The 22,675-nt window shown below is 30.5% G+C and overlaps 2 protein-coding genes across 3 annotated transcripts; both read left to right on the forward strand.

The window, feature by feature from the left end:
- Positions 1–12,491: 12,491 nt before the first annotated feature.
- Positions 12,492–13,445, forward strand: LOC125835947 (transcription factor HEC3-like). Its single transcript, XM_049515055.1, has one exon. It carries the CDS (start codon positions 12,624–12,626, stop codon positions 13,443–13,445), a length of 822 nt encoding a protein of 273 aa, XP_049371012.1. The 5' UTR covers positions 12,492–12,623.
- Positions 13,446–17,668: 4,223 nt separating this feature from the next.
- LOC125835933 (protein trichome berefringence-like 7) lies at positions 17,669–22,586 on the forward strand. Of its 2 annotated transcripts, XM_049515042.1 has the most exons (4): positions 17,669–19,273; positions 20,156–20,314; positions 21,019–21,327; positions 22,432–22,586. In XM_049515042.1, exons 1-4 carry the CDS (start codon positions 18,459–18,461, stop codon positions 22,448–22,450), a joined length of 1,302 nt encoding a protein of 433 aa, XP_049370999.1. In that variant the 5' UTR covers positions 17,669–18,458; the 3' UTR covers positions 22,451–22,586. The 2 variants fall into 2 exon arrangements, with proteins under 2 accessions (XP_049370999.1, XP_049371000.1); XM_049515043.1 differs by lacking the exon at positions 22,432–22,586 and having other exon boundaries at positions 20,156–20,394; positions 21,019–21,160.
- Positions 22,587–22,675: the final 89 nt, after the last annotated feature.

Genomic DNA, 22,675 nt, shown 5'->3' on the forward strand with positions numbered 1-22,675 from the left:
ATTTAGTTATGGAAATAAATATGATTAGAATCCAAGTAGGACTCAACTGTTGATATTCTATTTTTTTTCTTTTTTATAATTATTGTTATTTTATTAAAATAAGTTACTATGGTTAAATTTCATTAAAAGTACCTGATGGTGTAGAAATTTCATACACCGACGGTGCACAAAACTTAAACTCATCACGTAAATATCTTTCAGATTATTAACTTTCTCTCAATTTTTGTTTCTCTTGTTTTTGGATATTACCAAAAAAAAATTCCCACTGGATATTACCAATTCACTACTTTGTTTCTTGGATTATTACTAATTCACTACTTTGTTTTATTCTAGAAATTGAAGAAAGTAAAATTTTTACGAGGCACCTTATTTTATGATATTTTTGCCCTTAACCAGTATTCACTTTTTTTAAAAATAAAATCTAACTAATATCTTATATTAGATAGCTTCTGATAAATTATGTCCTTCTTCCTTCATCTTCTTCTATCAAATTGGTGATTGAATTTCTTCCTGCGAAAGGAAACTTATGTTTTAAATTTGAGCTTCTTTCAAATTAATTTAAGTGTAAAATTGTTGAAATTTAAAAAACACATCTTAAGTTGGAATGCATGTTATATAGCGTAAATTTGAGCATTGAATTGTGTTTTGGATTGTTGAATTCGAAGAACACGTTATTTTTTAGACAAGAAAAGTTCAACTACACTTCAAACACACATGACTGAAGTGTATGCAAGAATTTAGTAAATAAAAAGTTTGAAGTTAGCTTTGGTAGACCAGGTAAATCAATTTTTTTTGAGGTTTTGCAATGTCAAGTCTACAAATTTAGTAAAACAATCTAAAATTGGCTTTGGTCAGTCATATCAAACTTCAGGCAAATTTTTTTAATGTTTACCCTTCATAAGGCTATACTTTAGATAAAAATGTCTGAAGTTACACACAAATTTTAATTTTGACGATTAAAGTTATTTTTCAAAACATATAAATTTATATTTTTTTTAAAAATAAGCACAAGCTAAATGAGGACCCTAAAATAGCTATTTAAGACCTATCGAAAAGAAAAGGCCAAGCAATGTCCATCTAGAAAAGACCCAATTTCAGACCCATAGGCAAGTGAGAATATTATAGAACCAATAGATATACTCCCTCTGTCCCAATTTATATGACTTACTTTCCTTTTTAGTTAGTTCCAAAAAGAATGACACATTTCTATATAAAGTAACAATTTAATTATAAAATATCAATTTTACCCTTAATGAAATGATTTACAGCCACACAAATTTCTATCATTAATTTTAGACCACAAGTTTTAAAAGTCTTCATTTATTTATTAAACTTTGTGCCGAGTTAAAGTATCTCACATAAAATAGGACGGAGGGAGTAATTATTATGAACTTTCTCTTTCAAGTTCTAGAGATAAACTTGAGAATATTATTATAGAATTTCTTTGATAGAATTTAAAAGGGTAAATCACATAAATATGCTATATTAAAAAAATATTTACCATCTATAGCAATATAATTTTTCTAACTAAATATAATAATTTTTTGAAATTAAAAAATTGTACCGTCTATATTCGCTTTGCCTCTTTCTCTGCCTTTTTTTTTTCTCTTCCTCCTCTGCTTCTTTTTATTTTTTTTCTTCATCTCTTTTTGTGTCATTCTATATCTTCCTCCTCTTCTTCTTCTTTTTATTCTTCTTCTTCTTCTTTCAAATTTCCATCTAAAGAACTCCTCTAATCAGTTTTTACCCATAATTTGCAATTTTCACCCAAAAATACGATGATAAAAGGAACAGAAATACCAAAAATTTGTACAAAATTAAGTTTTCAAGCAGAAATTTCAAATATCTAAAATTAAAACAGCAAAAGTTCACCATTGATGGTTATTATAAAGCTTCAAATTTTGAATTCATTATTTGAATTTTATGAATTTGTGATTAGTTTCCATTCATATTTAATTCAACTTTAATATGTGTGTAATACTTTTTAATTCAAGTTTAATTCATTTGGCAGTTTATTATGTTTCTTCATTTCTTACGATTAAATTACTTGTCTAATTAATTATTGATACAAGTTTTATTTAGTCTACGAATCATTGACTGCTCTTTCGTTTGTATTAGATATATTTCATAATTGTATTAAAATTGTATTAAAATCATGAACAATACATTTAAAATACATATTGCGAATTTCACTCCCCTTTTAATGATATCAACTAAAATAATTTAGGTGACACACTTATAATACATTTATAATACATATTGCAAACATCACTCATGTTCTTAGTGATACAAACCAAAAATAATTTACAAGACACATAAAATACTTGTTTTATTCATGAATAATACAAGTTTAATTCAATCTGTAGATTATTGTCTTGTCTTTCATTACTTACACTTTTTATTCATTCTTAATTCTCTCTTCTAATTCAATTTTAATTTTGTATAATACATTTTTAAAGCAAATTTAATTTTGTATAATACTTTCATTAGTTACGTCTTTTTATTCATGCTTAATTCTCTCTTCTAATTCAACTTTAATATTTGTGTAATACACTTTTAATACATGTTTAATTCATTTTGCAGTTTATTGGTTTATTTGTTACGATTGGATTACTTGTTTAATTCATTATTGATACAAATTTTATTCAATTTACAGATAATAAAATGCTCTTTCGTTTGCTACATCAATGATCAGCCAAGGATTGGAGAGATAAAAAAAGAGCTCATAAAAAGTTTGTAGAGAGAAAGAAAGGAAGAAAGAGTGCGAGAGAGAGAAAAAAAAAGAGCGAGAGAAACACAATTTAATAAAATACATTGTATTGTTATATATTGTTATAAATGGTAATAATTAAAGAGTATATTTAAAATAAGTAATTATTTTTTAAAAGGGATCCACTCAAGTAATTAACCCAATTTAAAACTCCATAATATTTTTCAATTAAAGAGGAAAAAATGGCCCAATAAACTCTTTTTCTACGATGGCCCAACCCACTTCGTTCTCTTACTCAGCCCATTTTCTTTATGATAAAGCACTTTTATGGTCTGCAATTAACTTTAGGGAAAAGGATACTTATTAAGTTGTATCGAAAAAGGAAATTATTTACCAACGACTATCCTCTTACTTTTATATCTCCTGTTTTTAACTACTATTATGCGTTTACTGCTTGATATCATCAAAGTATATGTATAGTTTGATGGTATCAAAAAGGAAGAAACATTTTTTTAGTGAAAACACTACTCAATTACTCCTTGATGCCATTAGGATATATATATAATCTGACGACAACACGAAGGAACATGCAGAGTTTCGGTGAAAAGACTGTTCAATTACTGTTTGATACAATTAGAGCATATAGATACTATCACATTATATACATACTCCGATGATATCAAGGGTGAAGAAGCAATGGTTTAGTAAATAGAACAAGGGATAGTCGGGTAAATAGGTTGGGTGTCCAATCAGGATAAATATACTATATTGAGTCCAATTTAAATAAATACTTTACCTACTAGGTTCAATTTATGTAGTTTTCCTCAACTTTACCAAGAAAAAGAATTGGGTAAAAGAACCAACAAACACATCGTATTGGATTTTTTTTCTTGATCATTCAAGTAAATTCACTAGGCTTAATTAATTGAGATTCCCATTGAATAGATTCATGACTTGTACTCAAAATTCTAATTAAGAGTGAAGAAATTTTAATCATATCTGCGCTACACCCTTTAATAATAGTTGAGTTTGATTTCAAATGGAGGTCATTATATTCGACTATTTGTTTAATTTGCAGTGGAATTCTATAATTGACAACATTACCCCTATTAGTTTGCTTTCCTTTTGTGAGAGGGGTAGGGGCGGAGCTTTAGTATATGGATTCAATACAATTTAATAGTTTGATTCAAATTTTATATTATGTTATCTACGTTTAAATATGTAAAAAGATCCAATAAAATTTGGTTACTAGCATTTGAGATCACTATTCTGTAATTTAAAATTAATTTATAAAGTTTATTTTGAATCTATCTTTGAATCAAGAACTTTTAATCAAGTTTAAATAATGCATACTCTCTTCGTGTCATATAATTAGTTTTCATAGTTTGCTTTTTGAGAGTAAAAATATAAACTTTGACTAACGTTTTTAAATATATTTTTTCATCAAATGACATGAAAAAACTTGCGACTTGTATTACTTATCACATCATTTTTTATTATCTAGATTTTTAATACAAAATTTTGAGTTACTTTAATTCAATTTTTAGCTTAAATAATTAATCAAAATTGACTTTAAAAAAACACATTATGACAACAAATTTGAGACGTATGGAGGATTATTTTAAGTTTAAATTTGTAAGAATTGAGTTCTTATTATAACAAAATTATGCATTGCTCCATATGGCATAAGCATTATGTAGATAAAAAGTTATTTACACGAAGTGTTTACCCTTTATATCAAATCAATAAATTCATCTCATGGATATGAATCAGCAATAGCTTTACTTAACGAGAGTTAATTAATTTATATAATTACTCTGTTAAATTACATTAATTTAATATAAACACCCGATACGAATATGTATTCGCCATTTATGTATCACCACATTGAAAAAAAAAGGTCTAAAGTGAGGAGTGAGGACATGGTACCCTCATGTATAAACGTGTGCAAACATTTGTTTGTGTTATGACATTTACTACAAGATATTTCTCTTGCATTTATCAGCCATTTTGCTGAAGCTACTTTTCTATAAGATCATAGGCATATGGGCGTAGAGCCAATGACATATATTATTACTTCGATTCATATTATCTGTCTTTTAAAATTTTAATGTGAAAAAGCAGGAAAGTTCCATCTATATTTATTAAGCTTTTGACTTGAGTTGGAAGTTATGCAAAATTAGTAATGGCTTGTGACTTTGTGTTAAGTCCCACGTCAGTAGGATGAAAAAGTTATTGACTCTTTATATGGATTATGGACAATTTTCTTTGTACGAGTTAGGTTAAAGATTCATTTTTTAAATATGATATTAGATTTAGATCCATTCTAATTTATGATTTATCGATATTAGGTCCTCATATTAAATTATCCAGCATACACTAGATATGTTCAGTCCTATCGTGAGGGGGGGGGGGGTGTTAAATGTCAAGTCCCACATCGATGGGATGAGAAATTTATTGACTCCTTATATACACTTAAGAGCTAACTTTTGAGGTTGAGTTAGGTCTAAAATTCTTTTTTTTTTCTTTTACCATTTGAACTTGCACAACATGATTAAGATTATTTTTTTGGTTTCCAATCCGGTGTTCAGTACCCACATTGGAGTCCGACTAAATTTGGATTTGCGCCAAGAAGTCTTACATTGGGGGGTAAAATGCTACCTAACAAAGGCGACTCTATACCCAAGGGGTCTTGAACCGAGACCTCTTGATTAAGAATGAAGAAATATTTATCACTCCACCACAACTTTGGTAAGTACATGATTAAGATTTGATTAACCATAGTAGAAAACATTTATCAACATACATTGGGAATTAGTATGTCTTACTAGTATAACATGTTTCTAAGATTTACTACATGCTTCTTATAAAGAATTGGTTAATATGGGACATGTAACATGATGTGTCATCATGAAAATTGAACTGCTTTGTCGGACATGTAACATGTAAGATCTTGGAACTGTAGTACTTACAAGTTCCATGTAAGCATATATCAATCTTTAAATTTAATGTAAGCAACTTTATAATAAAGGCAAATTTTATAGGCCCTATAAAATTTCGATATGAAATTTGTCACTATTTATTTATACTAAGGTATTTTCTTCACCGCAAACATGTCATGGACTCACTCTTTTTTTTTTTAGATTTTCCACCCGATGTCTGATACTCAGGAGCCCGACTAAATTCGAATTCGCGCCGGAAAGTTCTAGAGGGTAAAGCGCTCCCTATAATATAATAGTATATTCATCTTCTTGAAATCTTGAATCTGCCCTGGTCTATAATGAGTAAAAAGTTTTTTGTTTCTTATTTATAAACATTTTTTGTACTTTTAACTAAATTAACACATACTTCTAAAACACAGTGCAATAGAGGCATGCATGCAAATAAACTTGTAAACACAATTGCATGCATTATAGGCATGTGGTACGTACAGCTCATTTACTCCAAGCATTAATTAAAAGGTTTTCTGTACTATTTAATTGATTGAATTTGCATATGATTAGTAGTTTGAATTTATTGAATTTGTACCTAAAATGCCATTATATATATATATACATACACACACTCCCTCCGTCTCAAATGATTTGATGTTTTTTTTCAAAAATAGTTATTTCGAATTATTTATCGTTTGACAATTTTACCTTTAGTATGGTTTTTATTGAATAGTATTACAAAGTCCTTGATTATAAGTGGACAGGGGTGGAGTAAGTGGAGGTTTGTAGATTCGGACGAACCCAATAATTTTTTTGTAGACCCTGTATTTGTATAGAAAAATAAATAAATATATATCTATATTAACTTGTGATCCCCTAACAAAACTGATTGATGGTGCAATGGCAAGGAAGGGGTCGTGGAAATGTTTTCCACGCTAGTTGTGTATTCGAATCAACAAAAAAATCTCTTTTTTAAAAAAGGATGCATGCTTTGCAAAAAAATTCTCGTCTTTCCTAAATTTAGAACCTCCAAACTCCTAATTCTTGCTCCGCCTCTTAAATAATATGGAGTGCTGTTAGTTATTACTTCTTGAACTTGTTAATTTAATTCATTTCTAGGTCTTTATTTAGATTTTCAACTCATTAATTTTGTTGATGGATGTTATGCTAGCAAGGTGTCTTTGACAGCATACTCATCAATGAAGATAATGACACATAAATTGAGTAATAATAGCTTAGATATAAATAAAGTTATATTGTTTAGTTTGATTTATTAGGTTATCTATAATATTTTGTCAACTTTCTTTCATTTTCATATTTCTTTTTCTATGTTGCTTTGGTTTGTATCTTTCTTGAGCTCAGGATCTATTGGAAACAACTTTTCTACCTTCAAAATATAGTGATAAGATATGCATATATTTTATCCTCTTCAGACTTCATTTTTGTGGAGTTACAATGAATATGTTGTTGTTATTGTTGTATATAAATGAAGTTAAAATAGTAAAAAAAACCTTTCTAATAATTAATATTTGTTAAGGGTGCCTAAAACATAAAAGAACGACATATAATTTGAGACGGAAGGAAGTATTAGTAGTAAATGTAAAGTGGCTGTCTTTGTGGATGCATCTTCCCAATGACATGAAAACTCTTTAATATTTTGGTTGCTTTTGCATGACCTAATGCTAGTGGAACCATTATCAAAATAACATTTCAAGACCCAACAAGTGGTATGCTCACTTTTCACCTTCTTTTCCTATAAATGGTAAGTTGAAAATTTTTCTTCAAAAACTAGTCATTGTTAGTGCAGACTCTGAGGAGCAATTGTATTGAATTTTAAGACCCCCCCCCCCCCCCATGTACCCCATGTACCCAAAAAGTTGATTAATTATAGTGCATTGGCATTTGCTAGAAAATTGACTAGCTAGGCAAATTGATTGAAAATACACACCCTTACACACATGTAACATGGTTCTAGAGATTATATGTTGATTGATTTTATTTTTCCTTTATTTAAGATTGAAGAGAGTCAGGGTCAGGGTCAAGGTCAAGGTCAAGGTCAACAACACGAAGAATGGATCTGGAGAGGAGATCGAGTAGGCTCAAGTAAATTAACTTATGGCTTGGTATGTTGAATTGAGAGAGGGAAGAAGCTCATCTAGTGGCTCCGGGAGCTAAGTTGAGAGAGAAGCTCAGAACGACTTAACATGACGATGAGAGGAAATAATTGTAATTGAGATCACCAGAGTTTGACTCTGATATTATGTAAAAGAATATGAACATGATAAAAAAAAAAAGTTGATATTAGTGATGTAAACAATTGATACGTTATCATGTCAGTATATATAAGTTAAATTAGAAAGAAAAAAAAATCCCTTCACAAGCAACTTTTAAAAGCCCTAGCTAACTTCTCTTTTGCATGGTTCAGATCCTACTAAATCCTTCTTGTTACATAGATTTCCCTTTTTGTCAACTTTGTGATAAAGCTGGTTTCTTATGATGAGGCCACAAGTATACCCTTTCTTTTGTAAATGTACGTGGACCAATTTTTTTTTTCTTCATATTTGTCTTGTTCTCACAATCTTAGACTATACTATAGTCTTTGAAGTTAATCCAGTCATATGTATTTTTTTTCAAAATACATTGATTGCCCTTTAAATTTACTAGTAAATTTCATGTTGACATTCAAATTGCGATGTATTCCAATTAGAGTACCTAAACATAGGAGTATATGCATGAATCGAGTTGATTCGAGTTTTTTAAATATCAAATTAAACCATTTGTATTGAATTTTTAATAAACTAAACACAAAAACCCAACAATATAGTCTTTGAAGCTAATCCAATCATATATATATTTATTTATTTTGGTAAAATACATTGATATCCTTTAAACTTATCAGTAAATTTCATGTTTGACATTCGAATTGTGATGTATTCCAATTGAATGCCTAAATATAGGAGTGTACATGGATCGAGTTATTTCAAAATTTTCGAATATCAAATTTTGTATTAATTTTTTAACTAAACATAGAAACCAATAATATTGTCTTGGTCTTCTTTTATTAGTTTAATTAAAATCATAAAATTTAAAAATCTTCTTTAATTTTTTAAACTAGTATACGTATCCGCGTGTCAGATCAAAATCAGATAAGTAAATTAAAAAAAGGAAGTAACAAAAATGAAAGCATTGAATGGTGTAAGTTAAAAATCAGACTTTTTTTTTTCCTTAAGAGAAGAAATATTAGCTAATTATTCTATTTCTTCATCTGACATGAATTAGCTAAATATAAAAATCACTAGTGGCTACTTCTACATATCTCGAATCTAACACTTTTTTTTGTACGAGACTAACACGTGAAATTTCGTTTTAATAATAAGTAATGTAAAACAATATTATGCTTAATTATGAAAGACTTTTGGCTAATTAGAAAATGAATTTACAAATATCAGAACTATATATATTTGCTTTGATTATCTTTCCTTCTTTTTTTTTTAGTTTTCCGTCCATTTTATTCAGTATTTGCTTTGAAGCATGTTATTTAAATTCACCTCGAAATTTTTTATATTAAGAATAAAATATTTCCTACTAAATGCGAGAAATTGAACACGAGACCTGTCAATAAAAAAAATATACTTATTACCTCACCACAATCTTTCAAACTAACAACTCAAACTTTGGATTCAAGAATTAGACTAAGGACAACATTTTGCCATTCCTTGGATGCATATTAATTATGGAAAGATATATCTTGTTATAGTTGGGAAGAGAATTTAAATTGCTAAAATGTGTGACAATTTTATCTAAAAATTTAAATTGTTAATTTTTACCAACAAAAAAATAATTAATTGATTATGTCTTCAATGCGCTCCTTAGATATGAGCCTGCGCCTTTTTTCATGGCCAAACAAGTGTAAATTATGCCCCTTTTTTTATGATAAATGTGATGAAACTCAAATTTAAAATCTTTTTCTGTCGCCATATCATGTTAAAATATGCGATCCTCTCCTATGAAGTAGTAGCTAATTATTATAAAATTGAATTATGAGGAACTAATTAATTTCTAGTTATATAATTGAATTATGAGGGATCATTCGTCAATGATGTTGATATCTCAAGGCATTCCAACTAGAATTATTAACTTATTCAATTCTTTGCATGAAAATATTCTTTCTTGATATGGGCACTTTCCAAACTCTATATATATTGCGTCATATTTTAATTTGCTTCCCCAATAGATTTTGATAAAATTATTACGATCTAATTCTTATGGAGAAAAAAATTTGGCTCATAACGCTCCTGCACATATACATTACAATAAAATAGGATTGCTGAGTATAAAAATTGTCATTTTTAGATATTACTCATACTTTAGTATTGAATCCTTTGTCCTGTCTAAATACAGAGTGAGAGCTTTGTTTATTGTTGGCTATTTAATCAATAGACTATCATCTAAAGCGTTAAATCTTGAGTCTCCATATTATCATTTTTTTATCACCAAAATTCAAGCTATCATATAAATTTCTTTATTTATTTTTTGCATCCGCCTCCTTCTCAACGCAATAGAATTTATATTCAATCTACTAAATGTGATTTTTTTTTTTGAGTTATAGTACTTTGCAGAAAAGTTTTATTTGCTAATAAAATTTATGTTCTAATAGTTTTTTGTATTTCTAGAAATGTTGTTTTCTTTTTAGAATCAATATTTATGTTCTACTTATGTTTAGTCATCCTTTGTGTCTCATTTTCTTTCTTCTAAACCCTGCATATCTATACATAGTTATGATTATTTTATACCATTTTACTGATTCGCAGAGTTGGTCATAAATTAACAGATCGTAAAATAATTATTTAAAAAAAAGAAAAAGATAGAAAATAGAAATAAGAACTCTATATTAGAATACAATGTTTATACTATGGCCATAATCCTAGAAAGAGGAATTTTAGCCACTCATGATTTGAATACAAAAGATATAATTCATGTATTTAACAAGAAATAAAGTTAACTGAAAAGATGAATAGTTTAACCTTAGGAGAGTTTATTTGCCTTCAGGTTGCCTTAAGTTGTAAAACATAGAAATGAGTAAAAGTAAAGAGTATTTAGCTTGATTATCTTTAAAACAAAATATTAACATGAAAGATATTTGACCAAAAAAATGTATAAAATAATAAATATGCCTAATATTACTAGCTCTGACGTTGTTTGGCTTTATGAAGTTGAGATTGAATTTTCTCAATCTAATCTTACTTTTCTCCAAGCTAACGATACAATTGTTATTCAGATCACTACTAATTCAATTTAGCATGAGAGAACAAAACATATTGAAGTAGACTGTCATTATATGAGAAAAACTATACATAAAATATTTATTAATACTCTTTAACATGTCTCCTGTGTTCTTCAAATAGTCTGTATTTATAAAATTCATGGGTCAACACGCGATCAATTTCTAGTAGGCAAATTAATGCTTCTTGATCCACCAACATCAGTTTGAGGGGGATGTTCGCATGATGAATGACTCGCATATCATGAATTAATAGAGAAAGATTGTATATATTTATGTAACTATATATATTGTATTGTATATAAGTTTGTAATTAAAGAGATTTGATGTAGTAACAAATTAGAATAAATATTATAGCATAACAATTAAGCATAACATATTTGGAGGGATAACATATATAACTGACGTTAAGGATAAAAATGATAGATCTTCATAGATGTAAATTCAAAAATAAAACGACTCTCAATTTGAGAAGTAAAAATAACAAAAATCTACATATATTCTATCCTCACGATTTCACCAATTCACAAATATCATGAACTAATAGAGAATAATTGTATATATTTATGTGACTATATAGTATTGCATATATATAAGTATAATTATAAAGATTTGATATAATAATCAAAGAGAATAAAATCATAATATAACAATTAGGAACAACAAATTTTGAGGGATAGAATTATAAGTTTTTAGAGATAAAAATGATAGATATTTAGAAATATAAATCTGCATACTTCCTATTTAATGACATGAGTCTCAATTTGATAGGTACACTATTAAAAAATTAATAAAAATTAGAATTATTTTCTAATATTTTCACGTGGCATTAACCTCTGGATCACACCCAAGTCAGCAAGAATTTATCAATTGATTTTGATGGCTAGCAAATTAAGCAAAGCAAATAGATAAATTCTAGGGATGAAGTAAAGGCAACAAGTCTCTACTAAATGCACTTGTATACCAATATAGTAAAAGTAGGACATTTATGGCCTTTGAAACACACTCCCCCCAAACCCACAATCCTCACAAAAATGGAATTTTTTTTTGCTTTTTCTAATTTATTTTGGAAATAACTTGATCTTGTGGTCCCCCTCCCACAATAATTATTTTAGTTCTTTTATTTAGGAACAGTGTTGGAGTATAATTTACGATACTTTGACTCAAATCATATATTTATCTTTATAAAGTTTACTAACTAGATTAACTTAAATGACTGAGTATGTTGTTGTTGCTGTTGTTTGACTAGTAACATAAAATGACTACAATCTCAACTTAACAAACTTTAAATATCGACTCCGCCTTTTGCTTTTATTAGAGGTTGAATAAAGTTTATAACACCCCCACCCCCTTCCCTTTGTCCCTCTATATCTTGATATATATACATGTAAATATATGTGTACGAATTGTGTATGTCATAATGTATATAACTTACGCCTTTTCACTACCCTACGAAGATGTACTATTTAGCCCTCTAAGGCATCACACAAAGTACATATTCAAGAGCTTTGATTCAACTTTGCAACAAGTCACCTCCCTTTTTGCACCCCTCTTTTCTTTTCTTTTTTACATTTTTTGCTTAAGGGGTTTCAATAAATATGAGAAAATATATTCATAATTACACAAGAAAAACACAATAGATATTCTTCTTCTTCTTCTCTTCTTTCTCCATATATTCACCATTTATATTCTTCTTACCATGGATATCAACCACATTAAACTCACTACCTCCACTTGGGAACCAACCATGTCCAATATGGACAACGAACATGTCTTCCGCGACCAACAACAACCATGCTTGTCCAGTATACCAAACGACCATGTCTACCACGACCATCATCAACAACAACAACAACAATTTCATTTCGAACATAACCCTATTTGGCCTAGTTTTCCTCTTCAAAACCCTCAACACCATCACCTCCCCTCTTCCTCAAGCCAACAACAACAACAACAACAAGTTGTTCCTTTTGATCATGTTTTAAACAACCATGTTCAAACACTAATAGAGGATCATAACGATCAAGAACACAATGATCAAGACGAAGATGAAGAAGAAGAAGAGGAGCTAGGAGCCATGAAAGAAATGATGTTCAAAATTGCATCTATGCAACCAGTAGATATTGATCCATCCACTATTCGAAAACCTAAAAGACGAAACGTACGTATTAGCAACGATCCACAAAGCGTAGCAGCCAGGCTTCGCCGCGAAAGAATAAGTGAAAAAATAAGGATCTTGCAAAGATTAGTCCCCGGTGGAACAAAAATGGACACTGCATCCATGTTAGATGAAGCAATTCGCTATGTTAAGTTCTTAAAAAGGCAAATTCGTAACTTACAATCATCAAATCATAACCTCCCACCAGCACAGATACCAGGACCGTCATGCCCTAATAATGAAAATTGGGCAAATATTGTCACACCAAGTACAAAAGGTCTAATTCTTGGCTCATCTAGTAATGTTACAACTTTTGTTGGTAACACTACATCGGATCCTACTTATGAGGTAATTGGTAATTGAAGTGTGATTAATATTATTATTATTGTGTACTAATTGGAATTTTTAAGAATAAAAAAATATTAGTAATATATAGAGGAATTAATTATTTGTGTATAGTGGATCATGTGAATTGTGAACTAAAAAAAATAGGTTTGTTAGGATTGTGTTGACTTAAAGGGCATGATAATCATCACAACGGTTAGACTTGAGTTACGTATGTTCTATATAGTATATTAATAATTATACAATAAGGTTTTTATCTATTTATTTTTTCTGATCATCAAAAAGTTCGTTTGGCTGAATTCTCTCCCGGGAATAAAACAGTGACGTGAGAAGCAATTGAATATGATTATACTCTTGGTCCCTCTCCCCCCCCTCCCCCCCCACCCCCAACCCCCACCTCACACACTTTTTTTTCTTCCGATTTCCCACCTGGTGTGTTCGGTACCCATATTGGAGCCTGATTAAATCTAGATTCACGTGGAAAAATTTCACATATTAGGGATAAAGTGCTCCCTAACAAAGGCGACTTTGTACTCATGAGACCGACTTGAACTCGAGACCTCTGGTTAAGGATGAAGGAGTACTTCCTACTCCACAACGACAACTCTTGTTGGTATCACACACACTTGTTTGTGCTCGTGTGTGCGCGTTTGTACAATCATGTAATGTATAGGTATATTGAGTTTTAACTTATATATATACATCGTAAAGAAATTATATGTTAGGAATATTCAAAATCTCATTTTGTATGGAAAATTTTATGTTCTTATTTTTTGAATGACTTAATAATGTAAATAAACGTTTTAGGTGGTCTTTTTTGCTCTCATTTGTTGATTTTTCAAAGATCTTTTCAGTTGAGTTTGTGACTAAATTTAGAGCATTTTGAAGTTTTATATGTATTTTCATATGATGAGAAGGGTGTAGTAAAAAAGAAATTAATAGGGATATATGTTAAACTAATTTGGATAAGGATTTTTTTTATATATTCAGGTGTTAGAAAATTAAAAAATTGGATTTTTAAAAAAAAACTACATATCCTGATGATAATTCAATTGAGTTGTTTTCTCTTTTTCCCTTAAAAATTAAAATTTGCTTTCTTTACTTTTTTGTCCTTTCAATACTTCAATGGCTTTTCACTTCAAAACCCTATATTTGCAATTCCACAAATCTCTCTTTCTCTCTCTCTTATTGAGTTTTTATTGTGTGTCTGGTATTTATATTAAAATTGATTAAATCTGAATTAATTTGTGCATTGCATGGTCCATTTCTGATTGCAGTACTCCCAATAGAATATTTTTATTTTCAGAATTCGAACCTAAAACCTCTAATTAAGGGTGAAGGGTTATCAATCATCCCATCACAACCTATATTGATCTCTCTCCGTGTGTATTATGAAGTAAAGATTAACTTTAAAACCCTAATTTCCAAACTAAAGGAATACAGTCAATATATTTCTATTTTTAGTTCCTAGCTAGCTAATTATCAAGTTCTAGCTAAATTTCATTAGTCATTATGTTTAATTTGAGAAGGCTTATTAATTAGTTGTATCACTAATTTATTAGTTTTTGCTTAAGTACTGTTTTACAACACTTAATTATTTGTTGGAAGACAGTCAAGGACATATTGAAGTTAATTTCTTTCAAAAAAAAAATTGCGTGTTAATTTCGTTAATTTGAGGAATAATTCTACTTTTTGATTTTATATACATGTACATTAGATATGATATTTAGTTATTAACTCAATCACTAAAGCGAGCTATATAATTGATGGCAAGCTTAGAATTCAATAATTTCGATTGAATAAATAGCTGACTTCACGTATGACATGTTATCTCAATTTTTATTGTTTTTTTATTAAATAAACGTTGACATTGTTTTGTTTTTTCGTTTTAAAATTTTAACGTCTTTTATCCATAATTTTTTTAGAAGAAACAATGTACTTATTATGGTGATTTGGCTTCTTGTGTTACTAAAACTATAGGTTGTATAAATCATTAAATCTTCATATTAATGATCGTTTCAATTTTTCTAGCATAAGTAATTCATGTATAATTTCATAACAACAACTTATTTAAAATGTCTATAGTTGAGTCATTTAGTTAGGTGAAAACGCATATTAATTTATTATGATTAATTATTGAAAATCTATGAGTAAATAGTTATCTAACATGTATTTATTGACTTTATATAAACATTAGATATCATTTTGAAAATGTTAGTTCAGATTAATCAATCACTCAAATAAAGTATTAACATACCAACATGGGTTGTGGTCAGAGGCGTATCTAGGGGGTCACCTGGTTCACGTGAACCCGTGATCCCCTCCCCAAATCATATATAGTAGTGTTATATTTTAAAAAATATATTGAAATATGAATGTGTGGACTGTGAACCCACACTCTTGAAGTATCACACAGTGCGATTATGAGTTGGTGCACCTCTCTTTATAAAAAATTAATCTTTTTCAGTAGTAAAAACCTAAATATCGAACCGATCAAATTTATATCATAGATCAACATTTTTATAACAGTGCACTCATCATCTCAAAATCTTAGATACGCCTCTGGTTGTGGTGCACTGGTGAGAGTGTTTCACCCTTAACCAGAGGTCTCGGGTTCGAGCTCTGGATATGGAGAAAATCCTGTTGGGAGCGCCACCCCGAATGGGCCCTGCAGAGCGTGATTCGAATTTAGTCGGAGCTCCAGTGTGGATTCCAAACATCGGATGGGAACCAAAAAAAAAAAAAAGTGTTAACATTGGATGAGTTTCAGTTGAAGAATACATATGATCATAAATTGAAAAAAAAAAAAAAAACATGTTGTGGATGGTTTGAAAATTCGATTTATATTAAGTCCATAGAAATTGCAGGTATATTAGTCAACCTGAAAGACATCATCGAAAATACATAATGTCTGAATCAGTTTGAAAAATCATTTGAGAATAATATCTTTCTCTCGATTTTTTTAATTGATAATATATATCGTGACCTTTAAGTCAATCTTTGAGAAATACTTTTTTTTTTATAATTAATCTTATCCATAATTATTGAAAGATATTTTTATAATTAATTAAGTGAACAGTGAACTCCTCCAAATCCCAAGAACATAGCACATGTGAACACAACTAGAGTGGTATGGAGACCTGTGACGGTTTCAACTATTGACTATTGAATTATAGATTAATACAGAATTATTGAAAACATCACTAAATTCGCATAAATTATTAGTTATATTTTTGAACTAATAACAGCTTTAAAAATCGCATAAATTATTAGTTATATTTTTGAACTAATAACAGCTTTAAAAAAATATTTTTATTTGATTAGGTGAACTTAAATATACTCCGATCTTGTAATATGCATTAAATGCATCTCTAAATTCTCGTCAAATTTAGAGATGTTTTCAACACTTCTCTCGATTTTTTATTAAGAGCATCATGCTCTTACAAGAATTCAAGATCACTTGCTATATCATGTGGCAGATCAAAGGTGTATCGAAAATATATCTAAATTTATATTACCAATACACCTTCGATCAAAATATTAAATTTATTATTATATTTAAAGATTAATATAATAGATTATGATTTTATAAAAATGGACAACGAGATTATACTTAAAAATCAATTATGATTCTTTAGCAATTCTTTAAGTAACAATAAAACAATTGATTTTGACAAAAAATTATTCTTTAAGCATCCCACAATTCAAAGGGAAAAAATTACACCAATTCTTGTTGGTATAAATTCAAATTAGTTGTTACATAAATGACCTGATATATTTGATTTTTAACATTTCTATAATGATAGAATTACATTAGAATCACGTTTTTCAATAAAAATATTATATCAACTCAAAATTAAATATAGACATCTTTCTGACCAAAAAAATAAATAAAATATAGACATCTTTCCTTTTAAAAAACTTTTTGAGACAAAGGATCTGAAAGAGATTTCCAATTTTGAATGGTGACAAAAAAACAAAACTTTGAACCATCTAGAAATAAAAAGAAAATCACCAACAAATATAACTACTTAATTTTTAATCAGAGATTTCGTATTTAAGCCATATTAAATATGAAAAAATAATTACTAGGGATCGTTTCCCTTCAAATGGAGCCCACGACAGCACTAATCCGATTTAGTTAAACTTTACGCAAATACTAAACACCGAATAAAAACTAGAAATAAACAAATAAAAAGGAATTTGGGGGGAAAATTGAAGAAAAAAAAGGGCACCCACTCTGTTCTGTTGGATAGTCTGCATCCCACGTACCAATTTTGCAACTAATCTCTCTTTCTTTAATCAGGTGCTTCTTTCCATAATCACAAAACATATTGCAATTTCGATCTAATACCAATATTCAAGATTTGCATAAAACCACTGTAAGTTGTCTAAATCATTCTCCAAATCTCCTCATTTGCCTACCTTTTTTCTTTGATTTGTTCAAGATTTTGAAAAGGGTGTGATTTTATTGTTGTTTGGAAAACAATAAATGGTTGTATTGTATATATCTCTTGTTGATAGCATGGTGGTGTTTGTTAAAGTTTAAGTTTTTATTGATTAAGTGAATCAAGATTCAAAAGGGGTTATACTAGATTTGGTTAAATGGTAATTGGGCTGGTGGTTTCTTGGATGTTTTTGTGGTAAAGTTTGAGTTTTTATTGATGAAGTGAATCAAGATTCAAAAGGGGTTCTAGTAGATTTGGTTAAATGATAGTTTGTGTTAAAGTTTGAGTTTTTATTGATGAAGTGAATCAATATTCAAAAGGGGTTCTACTGGATTTGGTAAAAGTTGGGCTGGTGGTTTCTTGGATTATTTTTGTGTTAAAGTTTGAGTTTTTATTGATTAAGTGAATCAAGATTGGAAAGGGGTTCTACTGGATTTGGTAATTGGTAGTTGGGCTAATGGTTTCTTGGAGATTTTGCTGATGGATTGTTTTGGTGTGTGAAGGATCGATAGTGCTGATTAGAATGTGTTTTGAAGGTTGTTGCATTAGTTATTGGAAGTGGTGGAACCAATAACTAGGACAAATGAGTACTTTCGGTAGAAGTCTCTCTCATAAACAGAGGGCATTGACAGTTAGCAGCCCTAGACTGTTTGATAAGTCGGTTAGCAGCCCTAGATTTAGTAGGAAAAGTGAGGTTTCAAGACTTTTTCGTGTACTTATAGCAATTGGATCTGTTGTTTCCTTTTTCTTGGCAATTGGAGGAGGGTATTTGTATGTCCTACCCAGTCTTACAAAATCATTTCATGAGGAGAATCTTATTAGTTTTAATGGTTCGGATAGTTTTTGTGACATATTTGATGGAAAATGGGTAGTTGATAACAACTACCCCTTGTACAATGCCTCAGAATGCCCCTTTGTGGAGAAAGGATTCAACTGTTTGGCTAATGGTAGAACCAATGGTGATTATCTTAAGTGGAGGTGGAAGCCAAGGAATTGTGAACTCCCCAGGTTTAATGTGCATCATATGTTGGAAATTCTCCGAAATAAAAGAATTGTTTTTGTTGGAGACTCAATGAGTAGGACTCAATGGGAGTCTTTGATATGCCTTCTAATGACAGGGGTGCAAGATAAGGGAAGTGTATATGAAGTAAATGGGAATAAGATCACAAAATTAATTCGCTTTCTGGGAGTGAGGTTTAGTTCCTTCAATTTCACCGTCGAATTTTATCGATCTGTATTCCTTGTCCAACATACTTGGTCTTCCAAATATGGAATAAAGAGAGTTAGATCAACCCTTACGTTGGACAAGCTTGATGATATCAGCGATGAGTGGATCAATGCAGACGTCCTCATATTCAATTCTGGACAGTGGTGGGTACCTGGGAAGCTTTTTGGAGTGTAAGTGCACTTTGTTCTTTTACTAATACAAGTTTTATTACTTTGCGAGTATATATACATGATTGCAAACTGTAGCTACCTTCATATACTGCAAAACTGTCATTGAGCAAAACGAACAATAACAACATGACAATTTTGCAGTATTTGAAGGGCCATCATGTATGGAATCCCCCTTTTAATCGTCATTCTCCTTTCCTCCTTTTTCACTTGTAGCCGCCCTTGTTTAGCATGTGCGAGTATCCCTGTGTGTTCCACAAGAATTTGGTTGAAGTCTCAATAGGACAGGTGTTAAAGCCACTTAAAATTGGAATTGCTTGTTCCATAGTGAGGACACATAATGCTGACCCCAACTAGCTTGGATTGAAGGGTAGTTAGTAGAAGCTTTTGTTCCCACAGTGAAAGAGTTCATTGTAGGAGGTCACTCGTGCATGAACGCATTACTTCTGTTTAGTTTCATTGGTTTCATTAAATCATTTGCTTAGGGCCTTCAAAGATTATTAGCCACTCACTATATGAATATGCACAAAACAGGAAGGTCTGAGGATTATGTTTGTAGCCCAAACATTTAAACTTTCCGGGAATCTTATGTTCATTTTTGTACATCTACTACATTTCGAATCAAAAGCTAGCTCACATATCAATCCCCTTAAGGTAGAAATGTCTCCGTATTTTTCATTTCTTTCCTGGATACATCTTGTGTGAATTTCAGCATTTCTGTCATTAGGTTTTAAAAACTCTTTAGTTTCTAAAAAGTAAACAAGATCAAGGAAACGTTTATGCGCTGGATAATGCACCTAGTGTTTCCTTCTTAGTTTTCATGCTGAAGCTGGTATTTTGTGTTTCAGTTGTTCTCATGATGCTTCTTAATCTTTCTTTGAATAGGGGGTGCTATTTCCAAGTAAATAGTACACTGAGGATTGGAATGTCAATTCAGATGGCATTCAGAACTGCCCTTGAGACTTGGTCATCCTGGATTGATACCAAAATTAACCCTAACAGGACGCGTGTTTTTTTCAGAACGTTTGAACCTTCTCATTGGAGGTACTTGTTGATAGCTATGCCTTCTATACAGATGAATGCTTTTGGATCTCTCAGTAGAAAGTTTCTACAAATTGGAGCTGGTAATAATTGGATGGACCTTTTGAACATTTCTTTTGATATTTCAAGATTCAAAGCAATTCTTTTAAAAAGCCAAAATTTTTGTTTGAGTGTCTCCAGCAAAAAGAAAGCTGCAAGAGAAATACATCCAGAATACAGTACACCATCTCAAAGTAACTAATGTCTTAGCACAATTTTGAAAAGATCATAACTAATCTCAAACAATGCTAAAGTTTTTTATTGAATCTTGTGAATTTTATTGATGTTCGAAAAGTTATAATGTTGATTTCTGCCAGTTCCAATTTTATGGAAAATATTCAATAGAACACAACATTTGGCCTCTCCGGTGTTAAATATAACACAAAATTTGACTCCACAAGATAAGGGTAAGATTTGCGTACATTCTACCCTCCCTAGACCACACTTGTGGGACTACACTAGGTATGTTGTTGCTGTTGTTGTTGATATAGTATGTTAGATATTGTATCAACAACAACAACAGACCTGGTGTAATTCCACTGTGGGGTTTGGGGAGGGTTGGATGTACGCAGACCTTACCCCTACCTTTGTGGGGTACAGAGGCTGTTTCCGATAGACCTAACATACTCTATCAGTGCAACTAATGAATACATATTGGTTTTCATCAGCAATTTAACTCAGCGGATGTGCAATGTGACAAATCAACCTCTTTCAGAGACTAATGGTCAGGAGAGTAGCTCATTTTCTGATGCTGTACTAGAGGTGGCACACAGCATGAAAGTTCCAGTTAATGTGCTACACATAACTCCCATGTCCGCGTACAGGAAAGATGCACATGTTGGTCTTTGGAGTGATAATCCATCTCTATCTGATTGCAGCCACTGGTGTCTACCTGGACTTCCTGATCTTTGGAATGAAATGATCTTTTCATACCTGCATGATAGCTATCAACATACGTCATTGTATCAACAAAGAGAGTAAGTTTTGATACTTGCATTTAAAAATGGTCAATTCAATAGTATTTCTTTTTTTTTCACTGTGTGATGTGTTATAGTTAATCCATATTCTAAGTGGACTCAAACAGCCAGTATGTACTCAGACATCAAGGCATCAAAGTTCAAAAATTAGGGTGTGGAATTGTATATCTTCTTTGATAGTCTCCTTCTAGGATATGTATTTTGTTGTACCTTTAGGAAATTAAGTTCTGAGCTATATACAATGTGACGAAAAAGGTGAGAGATTAGAAATTTGATCTGTTAGGAGTGACAAGTTGAGGGATCCTTGGAAGATTAACGAACAGCTTCCTATTCATGTCCGACATTCATAAACACATGTGAGAATTTGTGGAGGCATGTCTCCTTGTTGTGTCAAACTTGCGTCTTATCCAGTTAGTTGTAGCACCTGAATACTGCGAAACATTTGATATGCTTACTGCATGGTCCAAAAAATAGAGCCACACTTGCAATTTTTACATTAATAGCTAAATTCAAGAAATAGTGTGTTATGAGACCATAGCTGATAGAAAATTTTACGGGATGCTCGTGTGTGGCATCAGTTTTGCTCCAATATTTCCCATTCATCACCCAAACTTTGCATGAAAATTTTTCAACATAAAAGCTTGGACTCCATCTTTCTTGACTCCTTGCTTATATTTGTACAACTACACCTTTCTATAAGTTTGCTCATAAGTTGGTCTACTCGTTTCGTTAGCGAAATCAAGAGTTGCCATCTTGAAGCGAGTATTTGGTGACATCATTGGTTCAACTAGTCAACCTGTGCCTATTAAAGCTAATATTTTTTTCTATTCATGGCGAGGTTTTTTTTTTACGTGCTAAATCTGTTGTACGCCATTGTAGCAGTAAGAACTCGTTCTCTTTATCTTTGTTTTACTGGTAAGGTATCAAGGAGTGGTGGAATCAGATATCACCCTCTTCGCCTCTAGTTAAGCACGAAGGAAATGTTGCATAACCTCGTAGAAATTTGCTTCACTTAGATTCCAAGATCTAAATTATAAATATTATGATACATAATGCTTTATATATCCAGATTTTCTAGTTAGTGAGGTAATTTGTTTGTTGCAGACTTAATAGCTTGGACTGATGATGTATCATAAGAAGGAACTCTACCAGCTTATGTTTTTCTATGGAGGTCTATCAATTTTGCAAAGCAATTTTGAACAAAAATGTATAGTTACAGTGAGTTCTGTACCGCGAAATTGTTCCTCTTTTTTTTTCTTTTTTTTTTTTGGTTCACTAAATTTGTTGTAAGAGGGAAGGAGAAAAATGTATATCATTCCCAGAATGTTTGTCTTGTTTAGTGTAATAT

Source organism: Solanum verrucosum, unplaced genomic scaffold (assembly GCF_900185275.1).
Source record: "Solanum verrucosum unplaced genomic scaffold, falcon-dt-bn FXZP01000128.1, whole genome shotgun sequence".
Classification (NCBI taxonomy): Eukaryota; Viridiplantae; Streptophyta; class Magnoliopsida; order Solanales; family Solanaceae; genus Solanum; species Solanum verrucosum.

Excerpts from the sequence above, each read along its gene's own strand:
- LOC125835947 (XM_049515055.1), top strand. The coding sequence starts at position 12,624 with ATGGATATCAACCACATTAAACTCACTACCTCCACTTGGGAACCAACC.
- LOC125835933 (XM_049515042.1), top strand. The coding sequence starts at position 18,459 with ATGAGTACTTTCGGTAGAAGTCTCTCTCATAAACAGAGGGCATTGACA. Across the intron at positions 19,274-20,155 it reads CCTGGGAAGCTTTTTGGAGT|GGGGTGCTATTTCCAAGTAA; the intron begins GTAAGTGCACTT and ends TTCTTTGAATAG. Across the intron at positions 20,315-21,018 it reads TTTGAACCTTCTCATTGGAG|CAATTTAACTCAGCGGATGT; the intron begins GTACTTGTTGAT and ends GGTTTTCATCAG.